We start from the raw sequence: 11,986 nt of genomic DNA on the forward strand, positions 1-11,986 counted from the left end.
GTTATATTTTTTTTAATAAATGATATCACGGGTAATTATTATAACAACCTGAGTTTTTAAAATTAAATTTTACACTTTAAATTTAAAAATAAAATTTAATTTAATTATGACTTATTCTATTATTTTAAATTATCTATCAGAAATTATATTGATAGTTACCGTCTAAATTGATTTTTATTATTATTATTATTATTATTATTATTATGAAAACAAAAAGTAAGAAAGAAAGAACTAAAGAAGGCTTTTATATATATATATGTATTGACCGAAGCTTAGAGGGATTGGAAGAAGTTAAAGCCAAACGTGGCTTGCTAATCATATATATATATATATATATATATATATATATATATATATAATTACACATGTTTCCTTTCCATTCAATAACCATGACACCTAATCCTTTCCTATCACATTAATCATCATCATCTATCTTCTTTGGATTTCATTTTCTTGCATGGTGAGAAAATAGTGACCGAGAGCAACAAAGAAAACCGTGAAGCCTTATGCCTTTCTACTTCAATTTATTTTAAATCCGTAATTCCAATAAAAAATCTAATCTGATAAAAATGTTCGTATCCTTCTTCTCTACGTATTGGCGTCACTTTTGACCGGTGAAAGTCGACGGTGACGTAACTCTCCTACCCCTTGAGTTCGGCTAACTGGAGTTCTAGGAAGCAAAGACGATTTCTGACGTTTTCTTCTTCAGCAGCTCAATCAGAAAGCTTCTCCGGAGCTTCTGTTGTTTTGATTTCGTACGGAGGTAGGGGATTCTATTTTGAAATTAACTGTTTTAAACTATGAATGCCATGGAAGTCCAGTGAGTATTTGCAAATAATTTATGATAGTATGGAATGACTGAATTTGATGAATTTGTATTTGATTTCTCGATTGAAAAGAGGTTGAAAATGGCTCAGTTGGGACCCGAAAAAGGGTGGCTAACCCCGAGTTTTAGGGAAAGTGCTGCCAAAATTTTATAAAATCTGAGGTTTTATTTGAAAAGTTATTTTAAAAGATTTGAGCTCAGTTTATTAAGAAAAGGAATCTCTGCCACAGGAGAGCAGAGAACAAGGATTTAAAGAATATATTAATTAATGAAGTGTCTGCCATAGGAGAGCAGATGTGACATTGTTTGGGCCTTAGTGCCAAATGTAAAGTGGGGACGCCCACACACTGAGAACTGTTTTCCAGATGTACGCTTATTGATTTGGAAAGTCACACTGTATGCGGCCTGGCTGTACGACTTAAAGTCACACTGTATGCGGCCTGGCCGTACGACTTATAAGCACACTGTATGCATCTGGAAAGCCATATCTGGGACTTGTGCCCGGGTAATGTCGGGAGCGGGTAGGCAACCGACACATGAGCTCATGGCCTGCATTAGGAATAGACATGCATCATCCTTGTTTGCACATTTATATTTGGTTGTGTTTGCTTGTTATATTTTCTCTGTGATTATGCTGCTTGACTTGTTTGTCTTATTGCAATTTGTTTGTGTGTTGATCTGTTTCTTGTGCTATTAGTTGGTGTATTGAGGTGACTGAGAATTGGGGTTTATTTTTAGTTCGAAAAATTAAAAAAAGTAATTAAGTATATGAGGTAAGAGTAAGAAGTATTTCCAAAGGTTTTAAAAAGGAAAAAATAGTTTTATTAAGTAAAGTTAATTATTTGCATTAAATTCATTACTTTTACGGCATTCCCATTCCCTACTAAGAACGTGTGGTTTGTTCTCACCCCAAAATCTTCCACCCTTTCAGTTACACAGGTTCGAAGATTCAGTTAGAAGATGTAGATGACTAGTAGATTTACTTGTGATTCCTGTTATTTTTATAGAGTTCCCTCGCCCTTGTTGCTTTAAGTTTTATTTTATCTAGAGGGATAGGTATTGTATTTGAGTTTTATATTGAATTCATTTGTATAGCACTTATTATTATTAATAATTGTGTGATTGTAATTACTAAAATCTTTTTTCTGAAATTTTCTTAAAAACTGAAACGCGATATCGACGTAAAGGCTCAATAGTAAATTTATAATAAAGGAAATCAGGTCCGTAACGCCTTACTTTTGGTACGATCATGACGTGCTAAAAGTCAAGGTGTTACAATTATCATTATTATTATTATTATTATTATTATTATTATTATTATTGTTATTATTATTATTAAAATGATTAAAAGTATTTTTAATTGATAATTGATAAGTAGTTTAATAATACATTAAATATTGATTTGATATAATTATAATAAATATATGTTTCTAAATTAGTATAATTATGTATTATTCATTAAATATTAATTATAATATAATTATAATAAAGATATTTTTTATAAAATAATTTAGAATATAGAATAGGATAGTTCATTCTGGAGGGAAAACGAAGTCACGAGAGATCGACACCTCAACTTCATTAGTTGGGGGAAAACCCATTTTTAGTATATTAAGTAGATTTAAACGAGAGAAATAGTGTAATCATTTTGGAAGGAAAATGGGTTCACGAGAAAGTGACACCTCACTTTCATTAATTGGGGGAAAACCTAGTTTTAGTATATTAAATAGAAGTAGATTGGTATAAATTATAATAAATTATATAACATTTAAAAAGAAAATAAAATGAATAAGAAGAAAATAAAAATAAATAGAATAGATAGAAGACTATAATAAAAATAAATTGAATGTGAGAGTTTTTTTTTTTGGGTACATTTCATATCACATCCGTTTCAATAATAATAATAATAAATAAAAATACGTCAAATTGATATTTAAGAAAAAATAATGAGATAAAATTATAATACAGTTCTAAAGTAAAAGCTTAAATTAGAACATAATATCATTACACAACACATATTAAAAGTAATTTCACACTACAATATATCACAAACAGGTAAATGACTTAAATTTAAATACAAAACATTTTTTATTTATGCATATATGATAATACCATGGTTTATAAATACTTCATAGATAACATATCTTATAGAGTTCCGAATGATGAGCACGAAAGTTGGAGAGTGTGGTAGTTTGTGTCCATGATAGTTGTCTTCTTGCAACGACGCCTCATAGGAAGAAAAAGAATTGTTGTAAAAGCTATCAAATGAAAAAGTAATTGGTAAACGAATGATATTTTTTTCTAGCATACATGGTCTTTTATAGAGAAAAAATACAAATAGAAGGAATTAAATTTTATATTTTTTATATTAGGAATAGAATTTGATATTTATTCTAATAAAATTATTATTATTATCAATATAAATGGATTAACAACTTGTCACTAATAAAATAATTGGATAATGAATAAGAATTAAAAGGATATGAATATAATTAAAATGAATATAATTAAAATATTTAAAAATATTTTCGATTGATAATTAGTTTAATGATACATTAAATATTGATTTTATATAATTATAATAAAGATATTTTTCTAAATTAGGATAATTATGCATTATTTATTAAAATAATTAAAAATATTTTTAATTAATAATTGATAAGTAGTTTAATAATATATTAAATATTAATTTTATATAATTAAAATAAAGATATTTTATAATTATGTATTATTCATTAAATACATTTATTTTGGAAGGAAAATAAATTCACAAAAAAATAACACTTCATTTTTATTAGTTAGAAAAAAACTCAATTTTAGTATATTAAGTAAATAAATTAAGTAGATTAGATTCACAGACCCCGCGAGATCCGAGCCTCAATTCTCCTTTGAACCGCCCAAATTAAAATCCACAAAAACTTTCAATAAAACAAAAAATTAATTTCCTTTTTTCCAATTCTCATTTTCTTTAACTCGCATATAAATAATTTCCCTGTCTAATTTTCTCACACAACCAGAAAAAAATAAAAAGAAACACACTTTACTCTCTCTCTCCCCCCTCTCTCCGTTTCTCTGTATCGGAACGGAAGTAAGAAAAGTAAAAGAGAGGAAAAAAAAACATTGAGCGAAAAACCCCAACCTTTCTCTGTGTGTGTTCATTTCCGCATTTAGGGTTCCGATTTGGAATTGAGAGAGAAAGAGTGGTTTCTAGGGTTTCGATGGAGTGAGTGAGACAGCGTTTGTGAGATCTGAGAAGAAGAGAACCCCCCTTGAAGGACCGTTAACAATGGCTTCTGCTGAGAGGCAGCTCGAAGAACAGCTTCGGGAAGCTGGGAACAAGCTTCTAGATCCCCCTTCATCCGTCGACGAACTTCTACCTCTTCTCGATGTAAGCGCTTTCTTTTTCTTTTCTTTTTTTTCCCTTCAGTTATTTTCATCAATCGTTGTTAACCCTAAACCGTTAACAATGGTTTCCTTTTGCTTGTGATTCCATACCTGTACGGTATCGTGCTGTGTTGCTTGCTGAACCTCATTTTCAAAGGATTCGTGAATCAGTTTTTGAGTTGCAGATGTGTTACGTTTGCCGATTCTCTGTATCGGAGCCTATTTATGTCCGCACCAACAGTAATCTTTTTAAATAAAATTTTAATTTGTGACAGGTTAATTTCTGGTGTACCGAATTAAAAAGTACGGTGAAAAAAAAAAACATTTACTGGCTTACCGGTGTGAGATCTTTTTGCTTTAAGTCTTTAACACGTGCCCAAATCCCTGAGCGTTGAGCAGGTTTAAGTGCATTTATTTTATCTTACTTTAGACAGAAATAGTGTGGTCCTTTAATTCTATTCCCCCGACAGATTGATTAATGAAATAATTAAATTTTAAAATTCAACCTTAAAACCCTAAATCCACTTTAATGGTGCTCAATTGTCAATTCAACTCAACTCTACGAAGCTTTGTTAGCCGCCCCCGCCTCAAAATTTTCGTTCTCCCCTCTTCACACTTCAAAGCACCCTCACCCCGTTCTCCTCTCCCTCACGTCACAGGTTTCTCTTCTGCCCCCTTACAATTTTTCTCTTCTTTCATTTTCTTTCTTGAATCTGCATTGACTTCTTTAATTTTCCATAACGGTCCATGTTTGATTATTTAGTCCCAGTTAATTGAACGTGTTAGCTATAATAAGCTAATTTTATTTTTTAAATACTGATTCTTATTGAGTTCTCTGTTTTAGGTATCAGTTTTATTCATGCTCTTGTTAGCATTTTGAGTCGCATCTATTTTTTGTTGTTGCATGTGTATTGATTTCTGCAATTTTTGTTCACAATAATTAACGTTTAATCGTTTAATTTTCATCTACTGCATGTGTTACTTACTTATCCTGTTCTGGACAATATTCTTATAAAGTAGTAAGCTAGTTTATTTATTTTCAAATTTGGTTCTTCTTTTGTTTCATATATCCCCTTGTTTTTGTGATAATTTAGTATGCAAGTTGGACACCAATTGGGATAGTTATCTCTCTTGAATCCTTTTTAGTTTCTATTATTAGTGTAGTGATAGATTTTTTAACATGTTACAGGCTAGGCTTAGTCTAAAGTTGCCGTAGCTTGTTTAATGCAATACTTTGGTCCGTTTTCATCCTGTAATGAGAAATAGCATTGCCATTGCGGTTCCTCTGAGATTGAGACCAAACATTAGCAACACTCTACCACATCACAAGTTCTGGCCAACCTGCTTTCACAGCCATGAAGGTACGCACACCACAGCTTTAACGCTTTCAATAGCCTAGGGCACTTCATTCGTCGCATGTTCTTGTTCCTCCCCTCTCTCTTTCTCTGTAAGTTCTCTCTATCTGTTTCTATCTAAAACACTTTCTATTCATGTAATAATTCTTTGTTTGTGTTGTTCATAATGCCATTGCTTACGGCCCTTCTTCTTCCATGCTAGGACATACCATTAGTTGCGTGCCCTACTCTGCTCCTCAAACAAAGCCCATGGCGCTTCATTTCGAGGTTCAATTCCCCATCTATCTATTTATCTATCAACCTATCTATTTATCTATTTATATTTATATCTATATAAAAGCTGATACCAACTCTCTCCACAATGAGTTTAAGTCATCTTTTCTTTGCTAATGATGTCACATCAGCAATTCTAATGACTTGGCAAAAGATGAAAATCAACCAATCACTGTTTAGTAAAATGTTTTAAAAAAAAAAATAAAACAAAAAACTCTTATATATTATTATTCAATTGAAACATCAAGTACTAATTAAATGCAATAAACATACATTAAAAGTGTCATAATAATAATAATTATAAAAAATTTTAGTTACAAATATTCAAATTCTACAACTTATACATATTAAGACTCTTACTACTCTTCATTTCTTAATCTCTCATATTAATTGTAAAAAATTCCTTAAATTTAATATAACATTTTTATATGTTTTTCATTCTCATTCATTTATTTTTTTAATTATTTACAAACAAAAAAACTACAAGAAAAGACAAAGTGTAGCCATTAATGCAAATCGAAAAATGAAAATGCAGTTTTGTATAATTCTAATATAAATAACCTATGCCTTTTTTAAAAATAAATAAATTCAAAATCTATTTATAATATGTTCTCTAAAATATTTTTAATATAACATTGACTAAAATATACTATATATTATAAATAATCTAATGCGCGGGTTTCACTCTAGTTCTATTTTAGTTCTTTTACGCCTTTACATTGCTGAAGTTTTGTTGTCTTATTTATGTGAAAATCAACAACATTCATTTATTGCTATTGTTGTTGTTTTACCTTTGGATGACTGGGGTTGAAAGAATGATATGGGTATGCATACAAGAGAATAAGTGATAACTCTAGATGATGGCTGAGAAGCACTGTGTGCACTTGTTAAACCATTCTTTGGTTATTTTTTTCCTGAAGTTTTATTATTATGTTTGCATTCTCAGATTCTTGGCCGGTTCAACCGTGCTCGTGCAGCTCAATTGACCCTCCCTCACTTTGTGTGTCAAACACCACTATTTATGCCAGTGGGTACTCAAGGTTAGAGTTTCCAATTTATCCTTTCTGATATGCATTATGCAGCAAATGAAGTTTTCTGTTTTTCCTAGTGTTTTTCATTCTCATGCTCAAGCCATTTCATGCTATAAGATAACAAAGTTCACCTTCAAAGTTGTTGCCAAATTGTTTCATTTCTTTATAATACAATATTGCATTTGTATTGAGTTTGTTGTTTTTGGGGGAAAGTATGGACATCGGTTACTCATGTCCATAGAACATTCAATGTTGATATTTGCATTGATTGAGTTGATTTTCTCTTTCCTAGGCTTTTGACAGATTTCTAAGTGGTTATCTTGCACTTTTGCATTCCTAATTGGAGGGGTTAAATGAACAGGGACAATCAAAGGCTTGACAAATAACGAACTTGAGAGAATTGGTTGCCAAATAATTCTGGGAAACACATATCACTTGGCCCTTCGACCTACTTCCGAGCTTCTCGAAGAAGCTGGTGGTCTTCACAATTTTATGAACTGGCCACGGGCTATGCTTACAGACTCTGGTGGCTTTCAAATGGTTGTTGTTTGACTTAATGTATACTTTTTCCTTTTACTGTTGTAATTTCGAGCATTCTAGTAATTATATTATTATCATCGGGTTCCATCAAGTAATACTGTTGCATACTAATTTTATCTGATAATTTTTCATGCCACAGCATTGTTTGTGGCTTGTGTTTTTTCTTATTATTGTGTCTCTGTCTTCAACCTTTGTACAAGTTTAGCTGTATCAGAATCAAAAGTTATAGTATAATGTCACTTCAAAGTGAAGAATGATGTTGATCATACTAAGAGAAGTATTGAAAGTAATCAAGGTTATAACAGAAAGAAGCCTAAGGCTGTGTGGATAGGCACTTAGGCAGGACAAAAAAAATGACATTGGAGCTAAATTTGTTGTGTGAAGTGAATATGTATTATCTTTTTGTTAATTGATAACTATATTCAGGGATAATGTTGAAAAAATCATTTATATTTTTTTGTTAAAAATCTTACCAATCTACCTCACTAATGTTTTAGGTCTCATTGTTGCATCTTGCTGATATCACAGAAGAAGGTGTGACATTTCAGGTATATATTATTTTCAAGTTTCGTAGGCAAGTTTGTATCTAACCTTTTTTTCCATTTTAAGACAAGACAAAAAATTATAATAAGAAAAGGTTGCAATTGTAGTCTACAATGAAATTCTGTTATTTGTAACTTTAGAATTATTTTCTTGCTTCAGTCACCGGTGGATGGCAAGCCAATGCTTCTTACACCCGAAGAATCAATTCAGATACAAGTATGTAGATTAATTGTTTTTCCTCCATATGTTTCTTTCAATCAATACTCGATAGTTTATTTAAAATTTAAAAAACTTTTAGGACTCCACATATTATGATTTGCTTTCAGATAGAAGTTGTTCATTGAATTCTTGTTTTAATTTATAGTTATTCCCAATATAGTATTTCCAAATTGAGAAAGATGGTCTTTTATTAGATGTTCGATTAATGTTTATAATTTAAGCCTCATAGAAAATTGCAAGTGACAATGCATAACAGATTGTAGTACTGACTACAAAGTATAGCACTGAAAATTGATTCGTTGTTCTTATGCACGTTTTCTTGATGCCTTCAATAATTTCTGGTTTCTTGTACCTGCATATGGAGTTTTTGGTTGGAGCTTACGGCTAGCAAACTGTAACAATATATTTTAAGAAAATTGATTTTTCTTTCTTATGTTCGTCATAAATTGTACAGAATAGAATTGGAGCAGATATTATTATGGCTTTGGATGATGTTGTAAAGACCACCATTACTGGTCCAAGAATTGAGGAAGCTATGTATCGAACGCTTAGATGGATAGACAGATGCATAGCAGGTAATTATGTTATTGAAGTGTATCATTTAAGTCTTTGGTCCAATGCTAAATATAATGGACATTCCTTCTGTTAACAGCGCACAAGAGACCTCACGATCAGAACTTGTTTGGTATTGTACAAGGTGGTTTAGATCCTGAGTTGAGGTAAATTTTAGCACAAACCATTATGTTCTTCCTATTATCAATGTGGATGTTGTGAAACAAGTAACTAACTTTAAATTTATAATTTGCAATATGCTGTACTCAGGGACATCTGTGTCAAAGGTTTGGTAGACCGCAACTTGCCTGGGTAAGTGTAAGTTTATTTAGTCATATAGTCTATTTTGTGGTTTCAAGCTTATTGCCATTTCTAATGTTATTTATTTATTTTGTGCTGTCTTTTAGAACTATATACTAGACAGTATACAATACTAGCTGGTTTGAATGTCAGCTCCAGTTTCTTTTTGTTTAGGCACCACACAAAATGGGCTTGGTCATATTCATGAATCATTACTGTGTAATTTCTTAAAGTTAAACTATAAATTATGAGTTAAACTAACTCGAGACAATTTAATGTGTTATTCCTGATTCAATTTAACAAAAGAAAAGAAAAACTAGGATTGTTGATCTGGTATCTAGTACTTATCAAAAGAGTGAAGAAAAATAGTATAGCATTCCAAAAATATGCATGAATAGATAAAGGTCTTCTTTCATTGACATACTACAGTTAGAAGTAACCTTGTGAAATAAAGGAGGACATGTGGAATCAATAGTTTCGTAATGCTGCTAAGGAGCTTAATATAATTTTCTTTTGTCACAGCTATGCTATTGGTGGTCTTGCAGGAGGCGAAGATAAAGATTCGTTTTGGCGAGTTGTTGCTCAGTGCACTGCTGCTTTGCCAGAGGATAAACCACGATACGTTATGGTCAGAATAACTTCCATCATAGCAGCCATTACTTTGATATACATTTCAAATTAAATCAATTTCATACCATTTGTTTGTACTTGTTCCAGGGAGTTGGTTATCCACTTGATATTGTTGTTTGTAGTGCTTTGGGTGCAGACATGTATGATTGTGTCTACCCCACCCGTACAGCACGTTTTGGGACTGCCCTTATTCCTGAGGTGATCTTTTTCCATTTTATGGACAATTTAGGCTATGTTACAATTAAAATTTTTGGAAACAAAACTTTATGGAATAAAAATTACCATAAAAATTAAAGGAGGAAAATATTATCTCCTTAAAATTACAAGTTGTTTGGTATACAGAGAATATAAAAATTCTCAAGAGCTCAAATATGCAATTCACTAAACGGGGGCAAACATTTATCCTAGTCAAATATAAAGTAAAATTTATCCCTAGAATTAGTGAATTTTACTTTGAAATTTTTCCTTTCTTCCTTTAAAATTTAGCACAACAAAATGTAGCCCCTCTTTTCCGTCTAGCTAAACATAACCTTATAATTTTTTCCTGCCATCATAGTCCACTTGTTGATGCATCCGCATGATTTTAAACTTAATTCTTTGCGGTATGTTTGTAGGGAGTACTAAAACTAAAACATAGAGCCATGGCTGATGATACTCGACCAATTGATCCTACCTGCCCTTGTATGGTATGCTTCTGATAGGGTACTTCTTTATTTGATGAATTATTTGACGAAATTGGCATATTTTTATATTTTTTTATTTTTTTCTCATAGGTTTGCAAGAACTACACCAGGGCCTACATCCATTGCCTTGTCACTAAAGATGCCATGGGGTCTCAGCTTCTATCATATCATAATTTATATTACATGATGCGGGTAGAAAACTCTACATTATATAAAATTTTGCTATTAAATTAATGATCAGTATATGTATATACATGTTCAACTAAAGTCCTTGTATTTTTAAATTTGCAGCTTAGCAGGAATTTACACACATCAATAGTTGAGGGAAGGTTCCCAAAGTATGCTTATATTTAATTACGTGTTCCTATCGTTGGATCTCTCATCTATTATTAATTATAGCTTTTTCCCCTTGAGAAGTTCAAAGCCTCCCTATATGCCAATAACCCTTTTATTTTTATTTTTTTGTAGGTTTGTATGTGACTTTTTACAAACAATGGTATTTAATACTTCATTTCATTATTGTTCTCAATTTCATCTGCATTCATATTAATGTTTGTATGTTTGAAATTTAAATATTTATCTTTGAATTGAAAGATATTTTTACCAACATCATCTTTTTCAAACTATCAAAAATATTTGTTGACTGTTATTAAATCTTCTCACACCTTTCTACTGCAGTTCCCCAAAGGTGATGTTCCTGAATGGGTCTGCAATGCTATGGAGGTGGCCGGAATCGACATTTCTTCCTGCTGTGCTCCATTTCCATCATGCCAAGAAAAGTATTCCACCGATGAAATCGGAACTAATGACATACACATGGAGTTAAGGCTTACACACACAAGTTATAGACCAACACGAAATTTAGAAATTTAGCCGAGCATGGAAGGCATGCACAAATTAGTTTACACAATGATTTTTTTGCAGGTTAATGCTTACTTTGGTTCTTCTATGTACACGTGTGAATCATTTTACTTGACTCGTTAAAATCGATGAGAACTAAAATGACCGACGCGTGTACTTATGGAGATCAAAGTGAGCATTAACCTGCTTACTTTTGGTAGCATAAATTTTGTATCCTGCATATGCTGCTTTGAGTAAAATTTATTTAAAGGTTTACAGCAAATCTTTTGTTCTTTCCAATTCTTATTGTCAACACAAGTGGAGATTAGGGTTGTGTTCGTGAAAGGAAAAAGAAATGGCGTAACATTATTTAAGTCTTGCTGTTTATGTCGTGTCATTTTATATTTTTTAATTCGAACTTAAAAGAGCCTTCTTTAAGCAAAATTTTTTTTCCTTTCAAGTGTGGAAGCTAATGGCTGTCCTATCATGAAAATACTTGTAACTTTTTAGGTATATTTAATGTCTTAAAGAAACTTTTTCTTGAAGTATTATTAAAAAACATAGTCGGGAATATTTCTAAAGCTCGCCGAAAATGTTTTAGAAGTATAGGAATCAAGATTCATAACTTTCATGTTTTTGGTCTTGAAATTTATATTTGCAATTGCAACAATATCTATATTTAAAATAGACATTTATGTACGACTATATGAACTGTGTTTTGTTTAACATTTTATGGACACCAAAAAGCGAGAGTCTAAAAATTGAACACATCCTTCAGATTAAACATAAATAGAGAGTAATTGTTATGTT

The 11,986-nt window shown here is 31.2% G+C and overlaps 1 protein-coding gene across 4 annotated transcripts; it reads left to right on the plus strand.

The window, feature by feature from the left end:
• The first annotated feature begins 3,825 nt into the window (after positions 1 to 3,825).
• Positions 3,826 to 11,740, plus strand: LOC130950525 (uncharacterized). Of its 4 annotated transcripts, none has more exons than XM_057879046.1 (18): positions 3,826 to 4,214; positions 4,368 to 4,869; positions 5,400 to 5,571; positions 5,768 to 5,832; positions 6,785 to 6,878; positions 7,231 to 7,409; positions 7,907 to 7,957; positions 8,112 to 8,168; positions 8,626 to 8,746; positions 8,824 to 8,890; positions 8,994 to 9,035; positions 9,546 to 9,651; positions 9,741 to 9,851; positions 10,268 to 10,339; positions 10,427 to 10,528; positions 10,628 to 10,674; positions 10,805 to 10,832; positions 11,015 to 11,740. In XM_057879046.1, the coding sequence occupies exons 3-18, from the start codon at positions 5,466 to 5,468 to the stop codon at positions 11,207 to 11,209; spliced, it is 1,443 nt and encodes a 480-aa protein (XP_057735029.1). In that variant the 5' UTR covers positions 3,826 to 4,214; positions 4,368 to 4,869; positions 5,400 to 5,465; the 3' UTR covers positions 11,210 to 11,740. The 4 variants fall into 4 exon arrangements, with proteins under 4 accessions (XP_057735029.1, XP_057735030.1, XP_057735028.1 ...); XM_057879047.1 differs by having other exon boundaries at positions 5,400 to 5,657; positions 11,015 to 11,738; XM_057879045.1 differs by lacking the exon at positions 4,368 to 4,869.
• Positions 11,741 to 11,986: the final 246 nt, after the last annotated feature.

Source organism: Arachis stenosperma, chromosome 9 (assembly GCF_014773155.1).
Source record: "Arachis stenosperma cultivar V10309 chromosome 9, arast.V10309.gnm1.PFL2, whole genome shotgun sequence".
NCBI classification, from domain to species: Eukaryota; Viridiplantae; Streptophyta; class Magnoliopsida; order Fabales; family Fabaceae; genus Arachis; species Arachis stenosperma.

What these genes read in the sequence shown, in the direction of transcription:
- LOC130950525 (XM_057879046.1), top strand. Translation starts at nt 5,466, where the DNA reads ATGAGAAATAGCATTGCCATTGCGGTTCCTCTGAGATTGAGACCAAAC. An exon ending in TATGCCAGTGGGTACTCAAG is followed by an intron (nt 6,879 to 7,230) that starts GTTAGAGTTTCC and finishes TTAAATGAACAG; the next exon opens with GGACAATCAAAGGCTTGACA. An exon ending in ATAAACCACGATACGTTATG is followed by an intron (nt 9,652 to 9,740) that starts GTCAGAATAACT and finishes TACTTGTTCCAG; the next exon opens with GGAGTTGGTTATCCACTTGA.